The sequence below is a fragment of the Drosophila suzukii genome, chromosome 3, assembly GCF_043229965.1.
Source record: "Drosophila suzukii chromosome 3, CBGP_Dsuzu_IsoJpt1.0, whole genome shotgun sequence".
NCBI lineage: Eukaryota > Metazoa > Arthropoda > Insecta > Diptera > Drosophilidae > Drosophila > Drosophila suzukii.
Genome location: NC_092082.1, coordinates 77696902 through 77721433, shown reverse-complemented (window position 1 = coordinate 77721433; position 24532 = coordinate 77696902). Strand labels below are relative to the sequence as shown.

Sequence of the window (24532 nt, the reverse complement as noted above, 5' to 3'; positions counted from 1 at the left end):
ATTGTGATTTGCATGCGCCATTTCGAACTCAATCAAACCGAGGGCGTTTATTACGTTATTCTGCGTATATTTCTGTATTTGATGTAAATACTTGTCAGCTTTGCATGTGGCATTGATTATTGTCCAATATTACTTCTTTTTGCCGTAAAAAATAAATTTTTATTCGATTTATGACAGGCCATTTGAGGTGGGTTGTAGTTCAAATAATGCTTATTAATAGAGTGTGTTAATGTCTTTTGATGCTAGATGTCTCAAAAGCTTTTTGTTAGCTTTTATTAGTATTAGTATTATGTTCATGGGAACTCTGCAACATTTTTTAGCCATATCAGGTGGAATGCTTTCTCGCACTCTTTCAAATGATGGTAATTGGTGCGTAACTTGTATCTCCACTTCCCTCTGACAATCAATGAAGCGTTACCAAAAGCATTATAGTCTGCCATTCGAATTGATTGTTTATTTGCATTGTTCATTTGCCTCCATGAAATCATCACCGTGCAACTACCTGTTTCCCAGTCTGTATCTACACTGAGAAAAAGTTACTTTCCCTTCTAAATTGGATGTGTTTTGGCATATTAATTCATAATATGTATACCCTATATTGAAAAAAAAATATATTTCCTGTCGCCAAGATTTCTTTCTCTCCAGTTAGCAAGTCGAAAAATAAGCAAGTGTCAAAAAGCCTTAATTATTGATAAAATCGAATAGATTATAATATTTTTTCTGAGTGTTTCCCTGGGGGAAATGCGCAATAGTCCGGCACAAGTAACCAAGTGACAAGTTGCGAGTGCCAAGCCCAAGATCAATGACTCCAACGAAGGGATTTTTGGGGGGAACGAATCAGGGGGCTCTTATCAAAAGTTCTGGTCTGTTGATAAACAAGCGGCATGATAAATGGACAGCAATCAATAACGTAGAGTTGGCTGCTTTCTCGACCAGTCAGCCAGTCAGTTAGTCAGTCGGCCGCTCGGTTTGTTTACCTGCAATCAAAACAGTTTATGTTTTTCCCTTTCATTCTGTTTACCTGTCTTGTATGTAAATAGATCCGTAAATACGCGGGCCAAATAGGCAGGCAAATAAACCGGAGTCTCGGGGGATAGTGTATATGTACCTTCGCATTTTGTCGCACATTGTTTGCCTTCCTATTTGCGAACACTGCGTATACGCAATGGGTGCAGTTTCAGTTCGATTTTGTTAATTTGTTCAAGGTTGCCCGGGGTGAAAAGTTGCGGGGAAAGTTATAGTTGCATGTCAGGAGAACACTTGCAGAAAGGTGTTGGCGATAACACAGAAAACTTACTACCGACAGGCCAAGTGAACTGGGTTAAAAGGTTACTTATATTGCGCATACGCAACGTGGCCGCAGCAGTAGAGTCATAAAAAACGAGAAAACAACAGCTCACCTGATGTCAGTAAAGCGGCAGCTGTTTGTTCAATAAAAGTCAAACAAGCTGGCCTCAAGTGGGAATCAGAACGAAGTGGAAATACCCTTCTCTAGCCTCCGTCTCAGCCATCAACTGAAATCCCATTAATTCGCATTCGCATTCACACATTCACATTCTTCGCACTGCAGTCATTTTTCCCATGAGTTTTGTGCACTCAATTAAAATGCCAAGTTCAGCGCCTGCCAACATTCAAAACTGACAGCTGACAGATGGAAATTTACCCTGGCTGAGGAAAACTCCTGGCTTCTCTGGGCTCCCGGGCTTCACCTCCGGTCACGGACTCGTCACTCATTCCACGGGTTAACTATCAATCATTCCGCTCATTTAGCTGTGGGGCAGGTGCAAATGTGTCAGTTGTAAATGAGCAGAAAGTTCACGAGAGTCTTTGCAGTTGACTTCTTGAAAGTGTCACCAGATTGAGTGGGGAATACGGTCTGTTTTAATTGAGATGAATAAGTGATAAGGCTGCTTAATTAAGGATTTCCAGATGTCTTTTTTCCTTCTTAGCTCTATATTTGCTATTTCTGCCAAGGTGTTAATCAGTTTATTTCTGTCTTTCAGGACTTGCAGATACACTAAAACCCAGAGGTGGTCTAGAATACTAAAAGCTAAGGTAAGTTTTGAAATCAAATTACGCAATTTACCTTTGAGCAGGTAATTAGAAAGAGCTGCGGTCGATAAAATCCATTTCTTCGCACTTCGGTGGCTGCAGCTCATCCGTTGGTTTCCTTTTGGTTCGCTGCACTTCCTGGCTTTCCGGTCTGAACTCTCACCCCCCGAAATACACGCAATTAATGTGCAAAATCACGCGTCTGCATTTAATTCACTTTGGGGCCTGGGAAATCGCCGAGTCGCGAAAGCCACTCGAGAAATGTGGCAACATTTTTGCACGCATTTGGTTTGGGCAACCAATCCCCCACCGCCCATCGCCCATCTTGGCCAGCCTCGTCTATTTAAGGGCATTGCCAGGTTTTTCCCAGATATCGCAATACATGCTGCTTTTGCCACTGCTGGCAATTGTCCTTTATTGCCATTCCTTCATTAGGCCCGAGTCTTGGATGGCATTTTAATGCAATTTTTATGCGCATTTTTGTGCGCTGTAATGGGTATGTTCCCCCTACCTTTTCCCTTACATTTTCCCCCATAGCTACTTATATAGCATCCCTGTTGTCGATGTGTCACTTGTAGGATCATTTGAATTGTAATTCATATAATTCTCCCGTATTGTTGTCTTGATGGGCTGTAAGTGCTTGACTTTCGTTTCCACAGAATGCTCGGTTGCCGCACTTCAGTCGGGCATTGGCTATTTAATCAAATTGTTGACTTCTCAACTGATTCATCTACTACTAAATACATTATTCACTAGCATACTCATTCCAAGAATCCAAATTACAGCTGGTGCTTTTGGGCAAAATGTTTAATTGGGCATGAAACAAATTTTGATCCAGGGAAGTGCATTAAAAACGCATAAACCGATGGCGAGAAGTTAAACAAACGTGTTCGGCATCCGAGCGAACACCACAAAAGCGCCATCAAAGTGTCAAAAATGGAACACATGTGGGGATTAGGACCGGGGAGAGCTGGTGGAGACATAAATTAGCCTATAATAAAGTTCTAAATAAACTCTGCTAGCCGCAGGGCATACGAAAATAGTCTCCAGTGGCTCACCGAGGGGGGATTTAACCGCATTAAGAATTTGAGAAGACATAAATATGCATACAAGTCAAGGGAAGAATTGCGAAGCAGCTGCCGGCTGCATTTCTCTTTTAAGGCGGAAGTTTAATTGTAGACACATAAAAAATTCAATTAATATTTAGGTACTTTTTGGGATTTCGGAATTATAACTACTTTTCTAAAATTAGAAAAAAAAAGTCAAATATTATTTACTGTGAAAGAATTCGGAATTAAAAGTATTTTACCAAAATTTTTAGTACTAGTCACGAATATTTTTTGGGTATGGTCACTATCTGATTCACAAACTTTAAGGGAAATGAGTTATTTTTGTGATTATTATCCTAATTTTTTTGATTAAGTAAACTTTTTAAAACTGATTCATTTGAGCGCAGATTTTTATTGGATCACAAAATACAACATTTAAATAAAAACCACCTAGTAGGCCATGACATCGTGAACTCGCCGGAACCTCTCGCCCGCCTGCCTGAGGGTCAATCCCCGAGTTTCCGGCATCAGAACTGCAAAGGCCACTAGACCTATGACCATGATGATCCCCACGGCCACGAAGTATGTGTAGAAGAATTCTGCAAATGGAGTGAACTTGACGATCACTATAATGTGGATCACCTGCTCCATGCAAACGATCAGACCGATCAGGAAGGGTTTCACCCTCATGGGGAAGGCCTCGCCCAGGTAGACGGATGAGCTGCAGATGAAGAGGCCGGCGAAGAACTGGAATGCCATGCCCAGGCGGCACACTTGCCACATGAAGTAGTCGTCGACGAAGTGGGCATAGTCCCCGTAGACTCCAGCCATTCCCAGCATCAATCCGGCCATGCACATGAGTCCCAGCAGCGAGACGAACTTCCGGCCAGCGGTGTCCAGGATGCCGAATGTGATCAGGGCACCGATTAGGCGGAGAATGCCAAATATGATCGTGGGCCAGGAATACGTGCTGCCCTCCACCAGCTGAGTGGTCTCCACCAAGGATTCGGAGAGTGGGATGGAGAAGGTGAAGGCCACGAAGCAGCGGAAGAGCAGCAGCTTCAGGAAGGGCATTATGGACTCCTTGAGCTGCTCACCCACTCCCTGGCTGCTGCCCTCCACCACGTATAACTTGGCCTCGTCGTAGACCCGATCTCCTGCCTCCCGCGTCCAAAAGACACCCATCAGTTGCTTCACACTGGCCCGAGCCTTCTGCTCCTGGTTCTGGCGGATATAGAAGATTGGCGAATCTATCGTAATGGCCACACTTCCCAGGGCAATCGCTGTGAAAACGATGCCAAAGATGCCGTGCACCCGGTTGATGGTCATGCCCAAACTGACACTCCACTGGGAGTCGTAGATCACTTGGATGGCCACTCCCAAAGCCAAACCATATTGCTCCAGGGCGCAGCAGGTTCCTCGATTTGAACTCGAAGCTATTTCGGCACTATGGATGAGGAAGGGCACGGTGATCAGCCCAATGCCCACTCCACCCACATAGCGGGCAGCCAGGATCGACTCGTACTGGTAGGGAGCACTTACAAAGATAATGGCGTCGATCAAGTTCATCACTCCACCCAGGCCCTGCAGATCAGAATCATGATTATTAAAAATGGAAATAGCCATTTTTATTAGACTCACATAAAAAACTGCTTTGGGCAGAAATGATGCTGTTATGGCGGCCACCACAGTTCCTATTATAACGCCAATGAACCAACTGTACTGGAACTCCAACGTACCAAAGGCGGGAATGGTGGTCAAGTTCCAGCCGAGACCTTGGGCCATGTCCATACCAGCGTACACGAAGAGAAGGGTGGCTGTTAAGGCAGACAGTTAGAGGATTATTATTATCGGTTAGAAAAATCACAATAGGTTTCTTAGAATTTTGTTTGATAAAACAATTCTTTTCAAATCACAATCAGGTTCTCAAGAAATACAGTAAAATTGTATGGTTATAAGCAACAATTTTTAAATAAGTACATTCTAAGGCGTCAATCAAATTAAACCATTTTTTCTTATCTATTAACTAAGTTTATTCAAAACAATGGAGCATTTTTAGAAATGCCTTTGTTTAAGTTGTTTGGAACCTAACAAACAAAAAATGTTTTAAAATTTCTGGGGCATTTAAACTGAATTCTGTAAGAACTGCCTTATATTCCAAAGATGGCTTTTACATTTTAACCGAATATCTAGTTCTACTAAACTCACCTGCTGTTCCTGACTGCGTTTGAGAGGGAGTTGCCCAGCGTCCGTTGGATTGGGTGATGACCACCGTGGTTTGTGGCGGCGGAGGTGGTGGAGGTTGTCGTACATTGGTGACATAAGTGGTCTGTATTTGGGGGCCCGTGGTTATGTAGGTGGTTTGCTGGACGGGCACTGGACCCGCGGTGACATATGTGGTCGTCATATTCCTAACTTATGTAACCAGGCAGCGGTCTAAATTCTTCTTGCCCTTGCAAGGAGCTGGATCGATATGTTCGTTTTGGTGGCCACTTGCTGACTGGCCGAGCTTTTATGAAATATTTCTGCGTAAGTATAAGCTATCAGCAAAAAAAGATATCTGATAATTGATATATTTTATCAGCTGGTAGATACTCGCGTACTCCGCTTTACGGTAGGCCTGTCGCTCGCCGTGATTCATTTCAAGTAAGCCTCGATAATTCGTGATAATGTCACAGAAACATTCAAGGGCCCCGAGTTCCATGTTGTTACTCACCTCTTTGTGGTATCCTGCCTAACTTGGTTAAATGGATCGGTTAGGGGGCACAAAGTTCAGCAAGTATGAGCCATCGTTTTTCGAGGTATACCCCCAAAAATGAGAGGTCTTCATAAAAGCTAATTGAAAATGGATAAGAGGATGACGTGCTAAAAGTTATGGGAAAAATGTTATCAATCCGAAATAATTTATTTGATTAACAAGTGTCAAAGATAACTAATGAGGGATAGATAAACGTTTTCTGTTTGCTATTTTACCTAATCAAGAACTTGAAATTTATAAATTAATTTTGACAATTTCCTGTTTTCTTCGAAATAGTTTTTTAACTTAACCCAGTTTTGATTTTGCAATTTATTTATTTGGATTTTCAATTTACTAAAACAATCGTATATTGTGCAAACGCTGGAATCGCTTTCCTGCTTCACGCAGTGTTATCTTCTTTGTTTCTGGAATCACGAGTCCGAAGAAAATCACGCCAACAAACAGGATGATTCCCACAGACAAGTAGTAGTGGTAGAAGAAACTCTCCGATCCCTTATTGTAGCCGACAATGTTGATGATGTGGACTGTCTGTTCGAAGCCCACGATATATCCCACGAGTAAGGGCTTTACTTTCATGGGAAAAGCCTCGCCAAGGTAGACCGATGAGCTGCAGACGAAGAGTCCTGCGAAGGCCTGGAAAGCCACTCCTAGTTTCCACACCTGGTTCATATAGTAGGTAAGGAGCACATTGGCCGGATCTGCATAAGAGACAGCCATGCAGAGCATCAGGATGGCCATGCAGAGTAGACCCAGGAGTGAGAGGAGCTTGCGGCCCATCTTGTCCAGAAATCCTTGAGCGACCAGAGCTCCAAGGAGTCGGACCATTCCCCAAACGGTCACTGGCCAACAAGAGATATATCCCTCTGTCTGGAGGGTACTCTTGATCAGGGATTCGGAGAGGGGCAGGGAAAAAGAGAAGGCCACAAAGCCGCGATAGAGCAGCAGCTTTATAAAGGGCACCACTGAACTCCAAAGCTCTTGGAAGAAGGTCCTCTTCTGGCTCTCCTCCACATACAGTTTGACCTCCTCGTACGCCAAGTCTTCCGAGTTGTTGAAGCTTCCCAATAGTTTCCGGTGACATTCCCGGGCCTTCTCCTCCTGATTACGTCGCAGGTGATGGATTGGCGACTCTATTGACAGGGCTGTCATCCCAAGACCCAGTAAAGAAAACACTATACCAATGATCCCATGAACCTCGTTGACAGATGCCTCCTTGTCTTCGACCCATTGGGTGTCGTAGATAACCTAAGGGATCGGATAATATATTTTTAGGGTATGATTTTTGAACTCTTTTTTATAGTTACCTGAATGGCAATGCCCAATGCCAGGCCACACTGCTCCATTGATCCGCTGACTCCCCGATGGTTATCCGACGCCACTTCGGCACTATGGATAAGGAAGGGTACCGTGATCAATCCAATTCCAGCTCCGGCCACATAGCGAGCGGCCAGAAGGCAACCGTAATCAAAGGGGGCACAGGTGAAAATAATCGATCCAATGAGTTGCATTATGCCTCCAAGGACCTAAAGAAAATTAAGTAACAGCTAGGGGTCGTCTATAAAGTTATTTTCACGCACATAGAAGGTCATCTTTGGCAGAAAGGTCATAGCCAGGGAGGCCACTGCAGCTCCAGCAAGAACTCCAATAAACCAACTGCATTTGAAAAGCTGCGTGGCGGTGGTGTTTAAGGTCTGATTCCAACCCGCACTGTGGGCAAAGTCCATGCCTCCATATACAAACAGAAAAAACACTGTCAAGAGAGGGTTAAAAAGGATGAGAAACTGCCTCATTGTAACTTACAACCCATATACCAACCTGCACAGGCTACATTAAGTTGTTTGTTGATTTGTCGTAAGGATCCTAGATTGGTAATGATTGAACCCCTTTGTGTCGGTGGCTGCGGAGGGGGAGCCTTAGGAATATATATTTCCTCTCGATTCTTGATTGTAAATGCATTTGGTTCTTCGCCATCCGGACCAGCCGTTACATATGTGATTGTCATATTCCTTTCTTCCTTACAATTTTCCGGGAAAATGTCTTTCTCCGATCCACACAACTTGATGGACATGTATGAACTACCTGTGCTCCAAAAACCAATTGGGGTGTAAGCAATATACACTTACTGAGGGATTATTATACTAGTTTATAAGCCTTTAGATAAAGTCTTATTTCTCTTTTAAGTCGTTCCGACAGGGAAAGTAAGCCTCAATGGGCACAATAAAAGATACTGATTTGTTATTTGACTCATTAATGAAGAAAATAGCTAACTTCCATTAGAAAAAGTTTAGTTGAATAAATAAGTCAAAGGAAAAAGCTTCTATTGAAAAATACAGTTTTAAATGGGTTTTCAGAATCATTGAAACCTATTGTTCAAGAAAAGCTAGTATAAATGTACTCTTATTTGTTACAACCATAAATAACCATTAAAATATTGTGGTCTTATAAATTTGCCTACAAATATAACTTTATTAACCTACACTACCAAATAAGCAACCAAAAATTTGAACAAGTTAATGAGTCTTCCAGTCAGGATCCCAACGTCTAATAGATCCTTACATCGTAATACCTCTGAAAACGGTGGCCTGCTTCTCGGAGCGTCATTTTTTTAGTTTCCGGCATGGAGACTGCAAAGAAAATCGCGCCCACCAGCATGATAATGCCAACGGCCAAGAAGTATTGGAAAAAGAAATCCTTGCTGGGCACAGGACTAACGCAGGCGATTACGATGACATGGATAATCTGCTCCATTATGACGATCACTCCGACAAGGGACGACTTGAGCCGCATGGGAAAGGCTTCGCCCAAATACGAGGATGAGCTGCAGACGAAGAGTCCAGCGAAGGCTTGGAAGGCCATTCCAATGTTACAGGCCTGTGTCATGTAGTAAACACTGCCTATATTGCTCACATCGGCATAAATCCCCGCCAGACCCAGGATCAGTCCGGCCATCACGAACAGGCCCACCAGTGATACCGCCTTGCGGCCCACTGTGTCCAGGAAACAAAGGGCCACCATAGTTCCAATCAGACGGAGGACTCCAAACACGTACATTGGCCAAACGCTAAGGGATTCCTCCGCCACTGCGGTGCTCGCGATGATCGAAATGGACAAAGGCAGGGAGAAGGAGAATGCGACAAAGCAGCGGAAGAAGAGCATCTTCAGGAAGGGCATTATGGAGGCCATCAGATCCTCTCCCAGGTTCCGGCTATCGCTTTCCGCCACGTAAATCCTGGCCTCATCCAGAGCTGCAGTGACTCCTCCAGGAGCATGACCCAAAAGCTTCTCCTGACACTGACGCGCCAGATTCTCTTGGTTTCGACGCAAGTAGAAGATTGGTGATTCTATTGCCAGGGCAGTCATCGCAAGGCCAAACAGGGAGAATATAATCCCAATGATTCCATGTACCAGGTTAGGTGTGGATCCCACTATCGAAGCCCATTCCGTGGTGAATTCCACTTGGAAAACGATTCCCAAGGCCAGGGCACACTGCTCGGTACCGCCGTTGACCCCTCTATAGTTGGTAGCGGCCACCTCGGCGTTGTGGATGATGAAGGGCACCGTGAGGAGGCCAATCCCCAAGCCGGCCAAGTAGCGGGCGGCAACGCAGGCTGCGTAATCCTCAGGTGCAGCCGTGAATATGATGGATCCAGTTAGCTGCATCAGAGCTCCAAGGACCTGAAAAATATTATAAAGAATATTTTAAAAATGCATCGAAAAAAGGTTCCTTTTGATTAAGCAAAGAAAACGTACTATCAAAGCAACGTATATTGAATATGGTTAATATCATTATTACTTAAAACATTTAATATTCCTAACTTATGGTAATCCCTACTCACATAGTAGACCTGTTTGGGCAGGAAAGACATGGTGAGAGTAGCGGCCAGGGCTCCAACGATGACACCTATGAACCAACAGTACGAGTACTCCGTGAAGAGGAGGACGCTGTAGGTCTCATTCCAGCCCAAGCTGGCGGCCATATCCATGCCGCCATAGATGAGTAGGAAGAAAACTGGAAGAAAGAGAGTCGATTAAGTCATCTGCCCATAAGTTATTATAATTTTCTCACCTGCATAAGAGACAAAATTTTGTCTATTGAGTCGGGAAAAGTATCCATTGTTATAAGACGTAGCAATAGGTTTCCTAGGCTCTGGCGGTGATGCAGTGGCGATGACGATGGTCTCCCTTGGGGGAATGGGATTCGCACCCACATAAGTGGCTTGCATTCCACTCATTCTTAGAAACTCGATATTTTTCGTTCGGTAGCTCGTTCGTTACTGGGGCCCCCTGTTTGTCCACAATCGTGTTTAAATCACACATATTGTGGTCCGAATTTCGCGATACCAATATCTAACTGATAAGTAAATGACATTATAATCAGTTTATAGATACAAGTGTCTTCAGCGATTTCACTCGATCCGATTCAATTGGCCGCTTGGCCTTGGCTGTGATTCACGATCCGTCACAATGGGGACTTTTTGGGGTGAGCAACGAGGTGGAAAATAATAAAAATAGTTTTCATATATCATTTGACTCCATTGCTTGTAAATTTTGTACCCCCCGCATAACCGATAAGCAATTGACTGATAGTCATAAATTTGTTTTTACTTTATGTGGATCTTTTCTGTTTTCCTCGTGTTGCATTGATTTCTTATGTTTTTATTAAAGCCAAGTAAAGGTAATGTAGTATTTTAAGGATCTTTAAATTAAAATTGTTTCTTAATTACTAATTAGGGTTGGGTTTTAGTGAAGGACCAAACTATCTAAGACGCGTGACGACTCCACAGCGCCTGTGTATCGTCTTCACTATGCTTGGCAGCAATATTTTCAGCAGAGCAAGACAGCCACAAACTCATCGGGCTCATAATCATACTTATAATCATCCCAGAGGCGGGCCACACTCGAGTGCTTGGTTGAGTTGTCTCAAATTGCGTAATGTCTGCTCTGACATTGCCATTTCCATCCACACCATCCACACTCCACTTCATTACAGCCAGCCCAGCATCTTTGCGAGTCAATCTATCTTGTTGCGCCTCAAACTGTCAAATCGCGCCACATGTCTATGGAATCATATGGATTCTGGAGGGGAATAGAAACATCGGGGAGACTGTTGCCCGTTGCCTGTTCCTTGTCATTTGACGCTGCTCGACAAATTAGCCAAACGCGACGCCATCACAGCTCCAGATCCAGCCACATCAGCATTGCCATCTCCATTTCGTTTCGTTTCGAGGGATTCAAGTACATTTTAATGAGTTTATGCACAAAGTTGTCTAATGGCGTAAAAATTATGAGCGCCAACATGTGGCTACGGTTATAGGGGTATGGGTATGGGTTTGGGTATGGGTTTGGCTGAAGATGGAGATAGATCTGGAGTGGCACATGGCTCGCAAGCACTTTGTATAAATTTCTGGAGGAACGCGCAGAGACGTCTGCCAGCCCACTAATGGAGTCTAATTACTCTGGCCGACAGCCCGACGCGAATCTCTTGGCTAATAAAAACGTATTAAGACAGCGCACAGACATTTCCCAACTGTCGTTTATTCATCGGCCTCGCCGCTCCTCCAAATGGGACATATAGGAATCGTCATGTGGCCATCAAGTGAGTGCTACTCCTCTGCGCTGCGATCCCTCCTGCACACTCTGCCTTCGGACCAGCCGACTCTTAACGGACATCGCCAGGCACTTCTGGCTGAACTTCACCACCAGCATAAAGTAGACGCACTTCAGCGAGAGCAGCAGCACCCGCTTCCAGTTGAGGTAGGTGCGCGGCCAGGATGAAGATGTGGGCATGGTGGTGATCTAGGGCGGGTCTCCGATTCACTTAATAATTTTGACAATAAAAGGGGATGGACAAAGTGACATTAAACTCAGATGATTATTTGTTATACTTTTTCCAAAAACGTAAAGCATAAAAAAATTTGTTAGACGAAAAAAATTGTGTTCATGTTTCCGCCCGGGATTGAACCGGGGGCCTTCCGCGTGTTAGGCGGATGTGATAACCACTACACCACGGAAACGAATGTTGGGGTGGTTTCAATACTTTTCTGGTTTTAAAGGTAATTACAGAAATGGTAAATGATTTTTCTAAAAAGGATACAAAACTAATGTCAGCTCTTTAAATCCTAAAATTATTTTTAGAGGCATTGACTAAAAATATTTTGTGTGAGTAAAAAGCTAGTGTCCACGAAGAACCTATGTGTTCCTTAACTACTGAATTCAGAAATTAATTCTTAGAGACATTAAATTTGCATCATTATTAACATAAATGGAAGATATTCTAAGTGTACCAACAAAAAAGTACTTGCCGAAACCCGGGATTGAACCGGGGACCTTTAGATCTTCAGTCTAACGCTCTCCCAACTGAGCTATTTCGGCTGGTGATTATTTCTATCTTGATGTCTTTAATAAAATGCATAATCAACAAAAATATTAAAAAAAAAAAATAAAATATATATTTATATTCTTGTTTCCGCCCGGGATTGAACCGGGGGCCTTCCGCGTGTTAGGCGGATGTGATAACCACTACACCACGGAAACGAATGTTGGGGCGGTTTCAATACTTTTCCGATTTTAAAGGAAATTACAGAAAAGGTAAATGAATTTTGCAAAAAGGTTACAAAAGATCCTTAAGTTCTAAAATTAATTTAAGAGATGATGACTAAAAAAAAATTGATTGAGGAATTTGTTCCTAGAATTTATGAATTTATCTTTTACCACTGAATCTTAAACTCAGTACTTAGAGGCGTTGAAATTGCATCAATAGACAAAATTAAAATTATCATAAGAAATTCTAATTGTACCAAAAAAAAAGTATTTGCCGAAACCCGGGATTGAACCGGGGACCTTTAGATCTTCAGTCTAACGCTCTCCCAACTGAGCTATTTCGGCTGGTGATTAATTCCATCTTGATGTCTTTAATAAAATGCACAGTCAACAAAAAAATTGAAATTAAAAAAAAAAAATTTTTTTAATTCATGTTTCCGCCCGGGATTGAACCGGGGGCCTTCCGCGTGTTAGGCGGATGTGATAACCACTACACCACGGAAACACATGTTGGGGCGGTTTCAAAGTTTCCGATTTTCAAAGTCGGAAAAATATTTAAATATTCTCAGCAAAAGGATAACGAAAGGATACTGGGCACTCCCTTAGACTTTAACAATAAAATAACTGCTAAGTTAATTTTTATGTTTTATTTGTATTTTTAATACTGAGTTTAAATGGGTGTATAAAAATTAACGAGTAATCTCAAAAGACAACTTATTAAATAAATTAAAAGATTTAATAATTTATTTAATTTCTCAAAAAAAAATGTGCAAAAAAGTAATTGCCGAAACCCGGGATTGAACCGGGGACCTTTAGATCTTCAGTCTAACGCTCTCCCAACTGAGCTATTTCGGCAGTTGGGTTCCTTGCGTCCAACTACTGATTACGTGGGTTTGTTCTATATATACCTCTATATATAAACCTCCTCCTCTTTTAAAACATAACAGCCATTACCTTCTCAGTAAAGATTAAATGTGTCCTCTATTTTGAAAGCGCATTTATGAAGACACACAAAAATAAATCTGTAAATTTCTTTTTGCACTCTTTAGCCTGTCACAATTTCTGACAGTTGCAAAAATGTATGTTGACACTTGCATGACTGATAATTCCACATCAATTTTGCAAAGACTTATTGCAGCTGCCGGTTTTGAATGGCGGAAGTTTCTCTTATAGGTGAGACGAGAAAACTAAAATGTTGTTGGTCAGGACACGAGTGTAATAATTACCTTAAAATCTTTTTTAATTTTAATTTTTGTGACGTTCAGCTATCCAAACAAGTATAATAATAGGATTTAATACCGCAACGATGGCAACGAGGCGTATTATGACAAACGGCAAGGTTACAATAATTTGCGTTGATGTATTTGGCAAACTTTCAGAAATTATATAGCGCTCTTTGAACTTTGAAGAAATTTTAAACGAAAAATGTGGAAAGGCAATAAACTATACAGCTTTCCAGTATGCATTTAATTTGTCCTTGTAAATAGAAACTTAGTGAGAAATGTGCTCTTGATTTATTTGTGAATTTCATTTTGTGTGAATAATCTGAAAAGGAATCTTTGAATAATCAAGCAAACTTTTTTTCTTCTGCAACCTGATTAATTCCGTCGAAATCGAAATCCACTTCCCAGCGTACTCGTGTCTCTGAAAGCACACAACCTGATCCTATAGATATAAGTATGTATATAAGGTGGAGCACCTTATAACTTAAGCCTTCGAGAGTGTGCAACTAATGCGGCTTCCGTTTGACGCCCGGCGCTGAAAGCTGAGCCCCCGTTGAAGTCCACTGAGTCAGCCGTCGTCTTCATCTTCGTTCGCTTCAATCCTGGCTCTTTCTTGTTTTTTTTTTTAATGATTCACATTCTTGAAAGCCGATTCTTCGAAAGCGAATCGGAGCCAGACGAGAGCCTTGCCCCACGCCCTCGTCCCGCCCTCCGAATGTCGGTTATGATTTATCGCCTGCCCACAGCCCTCATATTTTGTGTATTTTTCGACCACTGTCCAAGGTGAGCGGGTTTTTTCTTTTTTAATAATAATACTAATTATTATTTTAATTACTCGCCGTTTTGTGTGTCATCAGCTTTGAATTGGCTCGTGGCCTGGAGGCCTTTCTGCAGCCACTATTTGCAAATAAAATAGCAAGCTGCGGTGACGACAAACAGAACATTCTTCTGATATGTCAAGAGAATGTTTAACATTTTCGCTAGAATTTCTATTTTCGGTGCGACTCGGTTTGGGGCCAGACCTTGAAGGCAATGAGAACTGGGAAGATTAAAGCATTTGTGAGGGGGAGCGGCGAAACATTTATTGTTTGTTTAATTTGCTAATATTCTATTTGTTTTGATCCAGGGTATAGTTTTTGGTAATCTTCTTTATGAACTGATAAGGTTTTTTTCCTGCGATTAGAAAGGCAAATTTACAAAATCGATTTCCAAGAAAATTTAAGCTCTTTTAGGGGCAAAAACCTTGCCACCCCCAAAAGATATCTGTTATATGCAAATGTCAGGCAACGAATTCCCCTCGCAAAAGCCTAAATACATAGCTCTGAAGTTGAGGACACTTTTTGCTGCCGCTAGCTGACTTTTTGCCGGCAGTGTGTGTTGCAGTGGAAAAAGGCTAAGTGGGTCACAATTTGATTTGATTTGTTTATGCCACAACAACAGGAGTGCGAAATTATTTATGAGTGGGGAGGACAGCTTTAATAGAGCAATTGTAGGACATTTTTCCTAACCACTTTGGGTTCCTAGTATTACTAGCTATGGCACAGTTTGTTCAATCACTTATAACCTTTGCTTTGGCAATTTGGAAGCACTGAAAACCGAGTGGTTCAGGCCTTCTGACCATAACTTGTAATTGAGTTAATTGCATAAATTCTTGTTTTCACGAGTCTTTTCGCCAGCAGCTGCAAAATAAATTACTGAAATGTGTGTAAAACAAATTGCAAGAGATTCCATTACAAAATAACTGCGGACATATGCTTAAATAAAATCCATATATGACTGCTACTTTATTAAAAAGGAATAAATATTCATTTGGCAAGGCGGCGCGGCGATAAAGTCAATTGAAACCTTTAAAACGGAGCCCCTCCCAGGGCGTTGCCCCCTTGGGAATGGGCCATTAATCGAGCCAAACGTGAATCTCGACACTTGGCTGGTCACTCTCCCTGTTATAATTCCTGACAAAATGACAGACAGACACGCAAAATGAGTCGAAAGATTTATTTGTTGCCATTGAAATGTATTGTTGCGACGGCGGAACACGATTTAAATATGTTCCGCTACAAGCACTCGCTCACGACATTCGCTTTTTTATTTCCATTAACAAATCGTTCCTAACCCATCGCAGATCCGCCGGGATCTTTCGTATATATATACATATATATTTTGTTTATTTTCTCTCGGCTTCCTCGTCTAACACTTGTCGTCGTCTGACCGATTTTCGGAACGTGCCTCAAAGTCATTCACATTGTGCTCTTTTTTCGCACATTATCTTTTGTATTCATTCGAGACAATGTTATTTTATTATATCATAATGTTCTGCCTGAAATGGTATAACCTTGCCAAACTGTTTTGGGAAGCTCTCTTCAAGTTTTTTGAATAATAAACTTTTTGAGATTTTCCTGTGACTCCCCTTAATGCACACTTCATAATCGTCTTTCCCCCAAAAAACATTATCAAGTGTCAGGCTAAAACGAGCTTAAATATTTCAAGTCCATTACAAAACTGTCACAACATGTTGGGGTTTTTCGAGTTGAGTGAGCCAAATACGCAAATTGGCTTACCACAAGTCGGCCCCTCCTCGACTTTGCTTCTTCAAAATTGTGTAGGCGTTATGGTTTAGGTTTTTGAGGGTTCCCATTAAATATGCATAAATCGAAGTGGAAAGATGCTGCACTCCGTAGCGAGTGGGAGTTGCTCCATGCCATTCCATGCCAATCCATGCTGCACTCGCCACAGACGAGGAGCATGAGTTAGCTTTTAAATAGTTAGTTAAGCGTTAAATTGACTCGGCGAAGGCATCAACTGGTCACATGTCAGACCCAATCCCTAGTCGCCTGGCTGCCTTGTTAATTGCATAATTAAGCGCAAAGTTGGACTTGGCTGGGGGTTCAGCCTACGCAGCCAGTGCTCCACATTTGCAGACCCGGGGCTCCATGATCCAATCTCCAGACTCTGGACTCCCTGTTCCCTGGTCCCCAACTTTGGCCCACTTGAGTCTCGTTGACATGCTGGCTAATGAGTCGCTGCTCCGATACGATCATTCATTGCCAGGAACTGGACAAAGCAGCGTTGATAACGCGGAGTTTATAATCTGTGCCCGGGTTAGTATCTTTTTGCATATTCATAAGGAGCCTGCGACTACTGTATCTGGACTTTCGACTCTTAGCTAGCCCAGACATACATATGTACATTCACATTTAATTGAAGGCTTTCCCGTCCTATCTGCTGAGATATCTGATGGCTTTCATTCCTCCGGCTATGTAATCATTTTGTCCGCTGGATAAGATACATTGCACTATTTGATATGCCATTTGATTGGAGCAAGACGTCAAAATTAATTAATTTTATTGCACTCGGACTGGTCGCGAGTCAAGACAACTTTGCAAATCTGGCGTAGAATAATATGCAGATTGGGGATCAGCTTACAAATCACTTCATCATTATGCTGATTTTCACTTTACTTGTGAATAACACCAAGAATTAACTCGATACTTCGTACAAACCAATAGTAGACTTGTAAAAATATCAAAAAGCGAAAACGTTGTAACCTTTAGGAAAAAATGTAAAATGTGAGTAATAAAATTTTATGATCACCTAGCAACAGGCACGATTTGAGTCCGCAGAAGATGGAATTGCCAGGTTGAGTTGATGAAGTGGGAGAATCTGAAGAATCGGCGAGAGAAGGGGTGCAGAAGGGGTGCCGAAGGGGTACAGAAGAAGGACACAAGACCAAAGTCATGAAATTCATGAATGAATCAGGAAATCGTGTTGGCTTTCATCCTCCCTGCAAGCCGCCAATCTCTTGGCTCCTTTCGGCTGAGTTTGGTGAGACAAGTTTGCTGGTGTTGCCAAGTCGGGAACACGTTCACTGTGGTCCAGACCAAAGGCTCCTGCTCCGAACCCCTCCAAATCCCCATCCCGTTGCCATCTGAGCATGCGTGACGTCTGTCAGCAGGCGACAGGAAGATGCCGCACAGGAAAAAAGAGCCACAATCGGGCTCTTTCGGCCCGGTCTGTTTGCCAAGAAACATGTTTCCTTTTTTAGGGCCGGGGCTGTTGGGTCATGCTTGACCCAAACTTGTTCCCAGCTTTGCTTGGGGCTGGGAGTTGCTTGGTCCAGCCATACAGCCATCAAACCATCCGAAAACAGCCTTGGAGAAACAAGGAAGTTTCGTCAGTCAAGTGGATGAGGGTTTCCAGCTGCTTTCACAATGGATGCACTTCAGTTGGCTTTTCAGCTTCTTTTTTTTCTGTTCTGCTCAAGTTGGCCCTGCAATTCTGCTACATTTCGATTGCGATTGGAGAGGGAAGAACGCAGCATAATTGAGCATAAATAAATAAAATGCCTGGCAAAATATTGCATTTGCAATGGGAAAGGCAAAATGGTGGGAGGCTTTCTCTATTGTGCCGCTCACAAGTGGCTCATTGAGTTGGCTCATTGAGTCCATATCCATCGACCAAGCAGCTATATACCAATTCATCTTGCATCCAGCGCCGGATGTTGGGCATCTCCATCTATCAGCTATTTGTGGTGCAACCTGCATCGTCTCGTTTCTTTTTGTTGGCCTTATTTGTGTTGCATATTTAACTACAGTTTGGTTTTTGTCTGGGCATGTCAATTCGAACTCCACTCCCAAAAACTTTTTGCAGGAAGTTATTGCGGTTGTGCAACAGTTAAGCTTGAAATGAGAAATTGCAAACTGGGCAGGGCAGCTGGGGATTTGAGTGAAAAATGGGAAAAGAAGTCACAAAAGCGAGGTGAATTATTAAAATACATTAAAGTTATGTTGTGAAGAGCAGGGAGCAGTGCCCAATCTTTTAAGAAGTGCAGATTGCAGTGAGACCTCAACTTGACTTTTTGAGAAGCGCGGAGAGCGGCTTTTTTTTGCAGAGAGCCCGCTTTAGATCTTAAAGTTCAGCCTCGAAAGATGTGATTCGCTTGAGAAGCGATCTTTTTTTTCTTTTGTTTCCGAATCGCTTAGCACACATCAAGGTCAAGTCAAAGCGTTAAGTGCCCTGCCGAATGCAGAAGGTCTTAACTTACTGGCGCTTCCACGGTGTTTGAGTTTTGAAGAAGTGGCTAAAGTAGTGTGGATACCTAGTTGCCTGGGTGGAAATAACAGTGCAACCGCATAAATCACACTTAAACGGCCCCAGTAAAGCTCTTTATTTCCACCCAACTTCCTCTTCTTCGGCGGGATGAGCAGGTTGAGTGGGTGGTGGTTTGGATTTTGGGCTGGTAGCAGCTCAATGCCAAAGAGGCATAAACCGCACAAGAAAATTTACGTGGCTTTACCACTGGTTAAGGGATAAGGGAAAAGGTACTGCAAATGCAGTTTTCACTTAACGGCAAGTGGCACATAAATTTCAGCAAGGACGCAAATACACTTCACCGGAAACCAGGCGGTGGGCGGTTGGTTTGGAACGTTCTGACAGTAGCCGACGTTTGCTGATAAGTGGACAAAATGTGCATCGCTCTGATTTGTCGCTTCTTTGCCGCTCTTGGGCAAACAATCTTGGCAAATATTTGGTGGCAAGGGCACTCGAGTCGAGGCACCGTCGAGGTCAACTGGTGCATGAAATTTCGAGGCAGGCAAAGCAGCTGCAGAGTGCAAAAAAAGCAGCTGCAAAACAGGCAGCCGAAATCAGGTCCAAAAAAGATGGTTAAGTTGGCTTAAATTGGGGAGGGGAAGAACTCTGAGGCAAGCAAAATAATTTCCACATTTTTGGCTAAGCAAATACTTCATCTTAAATCCGGTAAAAATATCTTACGAATCCCCCATCATCTTCTTTACAGGTCACTAAACGATGAAGCTGTTTCTGGGTGATTTGCTGGCGTTTTGAGCGCGGCTGCTGAGGCGCTTAAATAGCGTCCAGGATTTCCTGCTGACTTCTGCTTAACCCAAAACGATGAAGCAGCTCTCCAGCCTACGCCTGGCCATTAGCGGCCTGTTACTCCTCCTCTTTGTGCTCCACGTGTTCAGCAAGGAGCATTCCCACAGACGCAACCAGCACTCGGCCAAGAGATTCTCTCGGGACTCCAACTCGGCCCGCGAGCGACGACCAAATATAATACTCATCCTTACAGATGACCAGGATGTGGAACTTGGCTCCCTGAACTTCATGCCGCGCACCTTGCGGCTCCTTCGAGATGGTGGAGCTGAATTTCGCCATGCCTACACCACCACACCCATGTGCTGTCCGGCGAGATCCTCGCTGCTCACCGGGATGTATGTGCACAACCACATGGTATTCACCAACAACGACAACTGCTCCAGTCCCCAGTGGCAGGCCACCCACGAGACGCGCTCTTATGCCACATATCTCTCAAACGCCGGCTACCGCACTGGTTACTTTGGAAAGTATCTGAATAAGTACAATGGATCCTACATACCGCCTGGGTGGCGGGAGTGGGGCGGTCTGATCATGAACTCCAAGTACTACAACTACAGCATCAATCTGAATGGACAGAAGATCAAGCATGGTTTCGATTACGCCAAGGATTATTATCCTGATCTGATAGCCAATGACTCCATCGCCTTTCTGCGTTCCTCTAAGCAGCAGAACCAGAGAAAGCCCGTCCTACTCACCATGAGTTTCCCGGCACCTCACGGTCCGGAGGATTCAGCTCCACAGTACAGTCATTTGTTCTTTAATGTGACCACCCACCAGTGAGTATAGGTTTATACCTTAAGTATCTTTCAGATTCATCTAACATTTAATGTTTACCTACAGCACTCCGTCGTATGATCATGCTCCAAATCCGGACAAGCAGTGGATCCTGAGGGTCACAGAACCCATGCAGCCCGTGCACAAAAGGTTCACCAATCTCCTGATGACCAAGCGCCTGCAGACCCTCCAAAGTGTCGACGTGGCCGTGGAGCGGGTCTACAACGAACTGAAGGATCTTGGGGAACTGGATAACACATATATTGTGTACACTTCGGATCACGGCTATCACCTGGGTCAGTTTGGTCTTATCAAGGGAAAGAGCTTTCCCTTCGAGTTTGATGTGAGAGTGCCGTTCCTCATTCGAGGACCGGGTATTCAGGCCTCCAAGGTGTAAGTGGCTTCATGATAGAAATGATCTTTGAACTTATGAAAAATATGCTGCCACAGGGTCAATGAAATTGTGCTGAATGTGGACCTGGCGCCCACTTTCCTGGACATGGGTGGAGTGCCAACGCCTCAGCACATGGACGGGCGCAGCATACTGCCCCTGCTGCTGAGCAGGAATCGAGCTGTGCGGGACAACTGGCCGGATAGCTTCCTCATCGAGAGTTCCGGCAGGAGGGAGACGGCTGAGCAGATAGCCGAGTCACGGGCCCGCCTCCAAATCGAGAGGCAAAACATGAAGCTGGTGAACAGCTCACTGCTTGAGGACTTCCTTGATGGAGCTGAGGAAAGCACCACCACCACCACCATTTCGAGTAGCATCACCAGCACTGCCGCCACATTGATGAGTTCAACCGTCCAAAATCAAGAGGATGCTGAGGAGGAAGTGGATACGGATAACGAAGAGGATGATGCCATGGACAGTTCGGCAGCTGCCCTGGAAGACGATGATCTCGAGGATGCTGCCCTGGAGGAGGGTGACGAGGAGCTGGTGGACCAGGACAACGATCTTCCCCTGGCACCCTACATCACAAAGATGATGCGCCTCAACTCGGAGTGCTCCGATCCGGCGTTGCTTAAAAACTGCCTGCCTGGCCAGAAATGGAAGTGCGTTAATGAGGAGGGACGTTGGCGCAAGCACAAGTGCAAGTTCCATGTAAGTGATAATCAACACTACTGAAATATTTAATAAATTACCTATATTATTTCAGCTCCAGTTGGAACATCAGTTGGCCATAATGCCCCGAAAGCAGTATCAACGGAACTGCGCCTGCTTTACCCCCGATGGAGTCGTCTACACCAAGATTCGAGCTCCATCCGCTGGATTACATCGCGTGAACAAGCGCACTCATCATGGCCATGTTCGGCGAAGAAACAAGAGGGAGGTGTTCCACACGGAGCTACCAGACGAGATGGAGGAGCTACTGGATCTCAATCAGGCTGTCGATCATATGTCAGAACTGCATCGCAGTAAGCGGGATTTAACCGGAAGTAGCAACGAGACGATTGCCCAGGTCATTCAGCAGATACAAGCCACTCTGGAGATCCTGGAGCTCAAGTTCAATGAGCATGAGCTGCACAGCTCCAACTCCAGTGGCAATTCCTTTGAGCGAGGCGAAAAGTATTCAAAGTCCGGCGGTCATCGCTGCTTTGTGGATGCGACCACGGGCAAAGTGAACTGCTCCAATGTGATCTACGACGACGAGAAAACGTGGCGTACCTCCCGTAACCAGATCGATATGCTGATCAAGCTCTTGAAGGACAAGATTGGCAAGCTGAAGGAGATGAAAAAGCAGCTGAGGGAGAGCAATAAGCTGGCATTGGCGGCTGGCCGAAGAAACGATAACCGACGGCGCAATGATCCTAATTTGCTGGACGGTGGAGCCGGTCCAGAGTTCAACATGAGCTACTTCACCGATACGAACAGCACACCAAGGTCAAATGTCGTTGGCCAAAAGGAAGTATTCCGAGGATATGGGAATGCCAACGTGTTCGATTCTGTGGAGCAGCCTCAGTCGCACAGGTTTTCTCCTCGAGCCGAGTGCTATTGTGAACCCGATGTGGGGGAGAGGTAAGTGGGATCAGTGGACAAGGCATGAGCCTCTCTAACCTCTGACCTCTGTTCCTATCCAGCCATGCGGACTCCAAGGAAATGGCTCGCGAGGCGCGGAGGAAGCTGAAAGAAGAGCGGCAGCGCAAGAAGGAGCGAAAGCGCATCAAGAAGGCTCGACTGGAGAAGGAGTGTCTATCCGAGAAGATGAACTGCTTCTCACACGACAATCAGCATTGGCGTACTGCTCCCATGTGGAATGATAGTCCTTTCTGCTTCTGCATGAACGCCAATAACAATACCTACTCCTGCCTAAGGACCATCAATGGCACCCACAACTATCTGTACTGCGAGTTTACCACGGGCCTGATCACCTTCTATAACTTGACCATAGGTAAGATTTAAATAATTCTATACTTCAGGTTCGATTTAACATTAAGGACTTTAATAAATATTTTTTCTGATGTATCTTATTTATTTCCCTTGTAGATCACTTTGAGACGACCAATCGCGCAGCTAGTCTAACGCCTGGAGAGAGATCCCACATGCACGATGCACTGCAGCAGTTGAAGGGCTGTCGCGGACGCAGCTGCAGCATCCGGCGACACCAGTCCCACCTGGAGAGCGGAACCAGTGCTCCACTGCTGCCCATCAATCAAGTGCAACGCAACAACAAGCGAAAGCATTGTAAGGTTCTTAACTTGTTAAGTTGGTTAAGCTCTAGTTATTTCCTGTTCCTCCCATCGTTTCAGCTCCCCTGGCGGGATCCATGGGCAACTTTGGATTTGTGGGCCCACGACTGGACATGGACGGACTGCCTCCGATGAAGCGGCGAAAGCTGTCCAAATACAACAGGTTAAGTGATGTTGTTCAAAGTTAAAAGAACTAAGAGCCTAACTTCTTCCTTAAACTTTTCCAGATTGACTGGTTCGCAACAGTCGCACATCAAGCGGCGTCCCTGGAAGCAGCAGCCCCTTCAGCAGTCCCCCAGATTCTTGACCCTGCATCCTGGGACCCCTGCCGTGGCCTAAGGATAAATCTGGATGGAGTGACCACACCACACATATCCTATGCGTACCTTTTGTACCTTGCTTGCCTGCCCCTGCTCTTTGGTTCGCCCCATTGGATTTCTTCATACATAAATAAGACTGTGTTTTAATCTATCTACTTATGTTTAGATCTGTTTAATCGAACTGTGTTTAGTCCAGTCCTTGCTACATTTGGCTTGCAATATTTATAGTTAGAGCTGAACACTTGAGTTAGCTCTTAGGCCACCTAATTTGTACATAAATTTAGTACCGAAATTCTACGTAAACTAAATAAATTATTTAGCGAATTGGTTAAACGTTAAATTAGTTGAGTACACGTAGCAAAGAGTTTTATTAATTCTAGCGAATCCAAATGAAATTGTATTTATTGGCCAATGCTAAAGGAACAATGTTAATGTGTATTAGAGAACTAAAACCATATTTATGACGAACTAGATACGTTTTAATTGTTAAGTGCCCCACCCGAAATTCCCAAAGACGTTATGTAGCAGCCCCGCTTGAAAACGAACAAATATGTATATTGTATCTGCCACGTTATTAATGTCATAAAATTAACTCAAAATTAATATGTAAAATCAATTATTTAAAACAAGCATTAAATAAAATTGCGAATAATAAACTTTTATCACGAATATTCGAAAACTCTTACCAATTTGACTTAAAATTGCATTGGAAAAATTATGAGCATACTTTTAGGCTGTGCTGATCTTTATTCATACTTGTAAAGAGTATAGATTTTTACAAAAAGTTCCGAAAGAATTTTTCGACAACTGTTTCAAACAATATTTTTTTTTCAATTGTAAGCATTCATAAAAATTTGGCATATTTATTTCACTACTACTAATAGTACTGAGTTAACTCATAAAATCCGAAAATCTGAAATTACGTTTACTCACTACCGGTTATTAGAACCCCAATCCTAACATGAAAATTCTATATATGTATGTCCACATCTTTTGTTTGGGCTATCGCATACCACTGTTTTATATGACTTACTGCAAGCACTCCTTCGTTTAATTTGGTTCAAGAGCGTGAGTTCAAATGATAATACTAATTATCAGGCAAGAATATTAGAGATTACCTGTTCCGTTTGTCGTTAAGCCTTTGTCCCTACGATTTAGCAACACTTTAAGGTGTGTACACTTCGCTGAGATAGTCTTGATAACATCTCGGGACGTATAGCGCAGAGAGCGTGGGGC

The 24532-nt window shown here is 43.6% G+C and overlaps 5 protein-coding genes and 6 non-coding genes across 11 annotated transcripts in view; 1 reads left to right on the top strand and 10 right to left on the bottom strand.

The window, feature by feature from the left end:
• Sulf1 (Extracellular sulfatase Sulf1) overlaps positions 1 to 23967 on the top strand; it is a 30526-nt gene extending 6559 nt beyond the window's left edge. The window contains exons 2-10 of the mRNA XM_017071011.4: positions 2004 to 2055; positions 19417 to 20290; positions 20355 to 20681; positions 20739 to 21390; positions 21446 to 22305; positions 22368 to 22678; positions 22774 to 22971; positions 23037 to 23139; positions 23204 to 23967. Of these exons, the coding sequence (XP_016926500.4) occupies positions 19530 to 20290; positions 20355 to 20681; positions 20739 to 21390; positions 21446 to 22305; positions 22368 to 22678; positions 22774 to 22971; positions 23037 to 23139; positions 23204 to 23315 (3324 nt within the window). The 5' untranslated portion in view covers positions 2004 to 2055; positions 19417 to 19529 and the 3' untranslated portion in view covers positions 23316 to 23967. The remainder of the gene's footprint in view (positions 1 to 2003; positions 2056 to 19416; positions 20291 to 20354; positions 20682 to 20738; positions 21391 to 21445; positions 22306 to 22367; positions 22679 to 22773; positions 22972 to 23036; positions 23140 to 23203) is intronic.
• Positions 3494 to 5614, bottom strand: LOC108007360 (uncharacterized). The gene is made up of 3 exons (XM_017071012.4): positions 5310 to 5614; positions 4743 to 4918; positions 3494 to 4685 (listed from the first exon to the last, which is right to left on the bottom strand). Exons 1-3 carry the CDS (start codon positions 5506 to 5508, stop codon positions 3552 to 3554), a joined length of 1509 nt encoding a protein of 502 aa, XP_016926501.3. The 5' UTR covers positions 5509 to 5614; the 3' UTR covers positions 3494 to 3551.
• On the bottom strand, positions 6161 to 7969 carry LOC108007361 (uncharacterized). The gene is made up of 4 exons (XM_036817828.3): positions 7675 to 7969; positions 7437 to 7609; positions 7164 to 7382; positions 6161 to 7104 (listed from the first exon to the last, which is right to left on the bottom strand). Exons 1-4 carry the CDS (start codon positions 7925 to 7927, stop codon positions 6193 to 6195), a joined length of 1557 nt encoding a protein of 518 aa, XP_036673723.3. The 5' UTR covers positions 7928 to 7969; the 3' UTR covers positions 6161 to 6192.
• On the bottom strand, positions 8306 to 10152 carry LOC108007341 (glucose transporter GlcP). The gene is made up of 3 exons (XM_036817829.3): positions 9926 to 10152; positions 9696 to 9868; positions 8306 to 9534 (listed from the first exon to the last, which is right to left on the bottom strand). The coding sequence occupies exons 1-3, from the start codon at positions 10089 to 10091 to the stop codon at positions 8401 to 8403; spliced, it is 1473 nt and encodes a 490-aa protein (XP_036673724.3). The 5' UTR covers positions 10092 to 10152; the 3' UTR covers positions 8306 to 8400.
• LOC118877779 (uncharacterized) lies at positions 11375 to 11719 on the bottom strand. The gene has a single exon (XM_036817830.3). The coding sequence runs from the start codon at positions 11644 to 11646 to the stop codon at positions 11452 to 11454; it is 195 nt and encodes a 64-aa protein (XP_036673725.3). The 5' UTR covers positions 11647 to 11719; the 3' UTR covers positions 11375 to 11451.
• Positions 11801 to 11873, bottom strand: TRNAV-AAC (transfer RNA valine (anticodon AAC)). Its single transcript has one exon. It is a non-coding gene; the product is annotated as a tRNA-Val (tRNA).
• On the bottom strand, positions 12159 to 12231 carry TRNAF-GAA (transfer RNA phenylalanine (anticodon GAA)). Its single transcript has one exon. It is a non-coding gene; the product is annotated as a tRNA-Phe (tRNA).
• TRNAV-AAC (transfer RNA valine (anticodon AAC)) lies at positions 12321 to 12393 on the bottom strand. Its single transcript has one exon. It is a non-coding gene; the product is annotated as a tRNA-Val (tRNA).
• TRNAF-GAA (transfer RNA phenylalanine (anticodon GAA)) lies at positions 12672 to 12744 on the bottom strand. Its single transcript has one exon. It is a non-coding gene; the product is annotated as a tRNA-Phe (tRNA).
• Positions 12832 to 12904, bottom strand: TRNAV-AAC (transfer RNA valine (anticodon AAC)). The gene has a single exon. It is a non-coding gene; the product is annotated as a tRNA-Val (tRNA).
• Positions 13182 to 13254, bottom strand: TRNAF-GAA (transfer RNA phenylalanine (anticodon GAA)). Its single transcript has one exon. It is a non-coding gene; the product is annotated as a tRNA-Phe (tRNA).
• Positions 23968 to 24532: the final 565 nt, after the last annotated feature.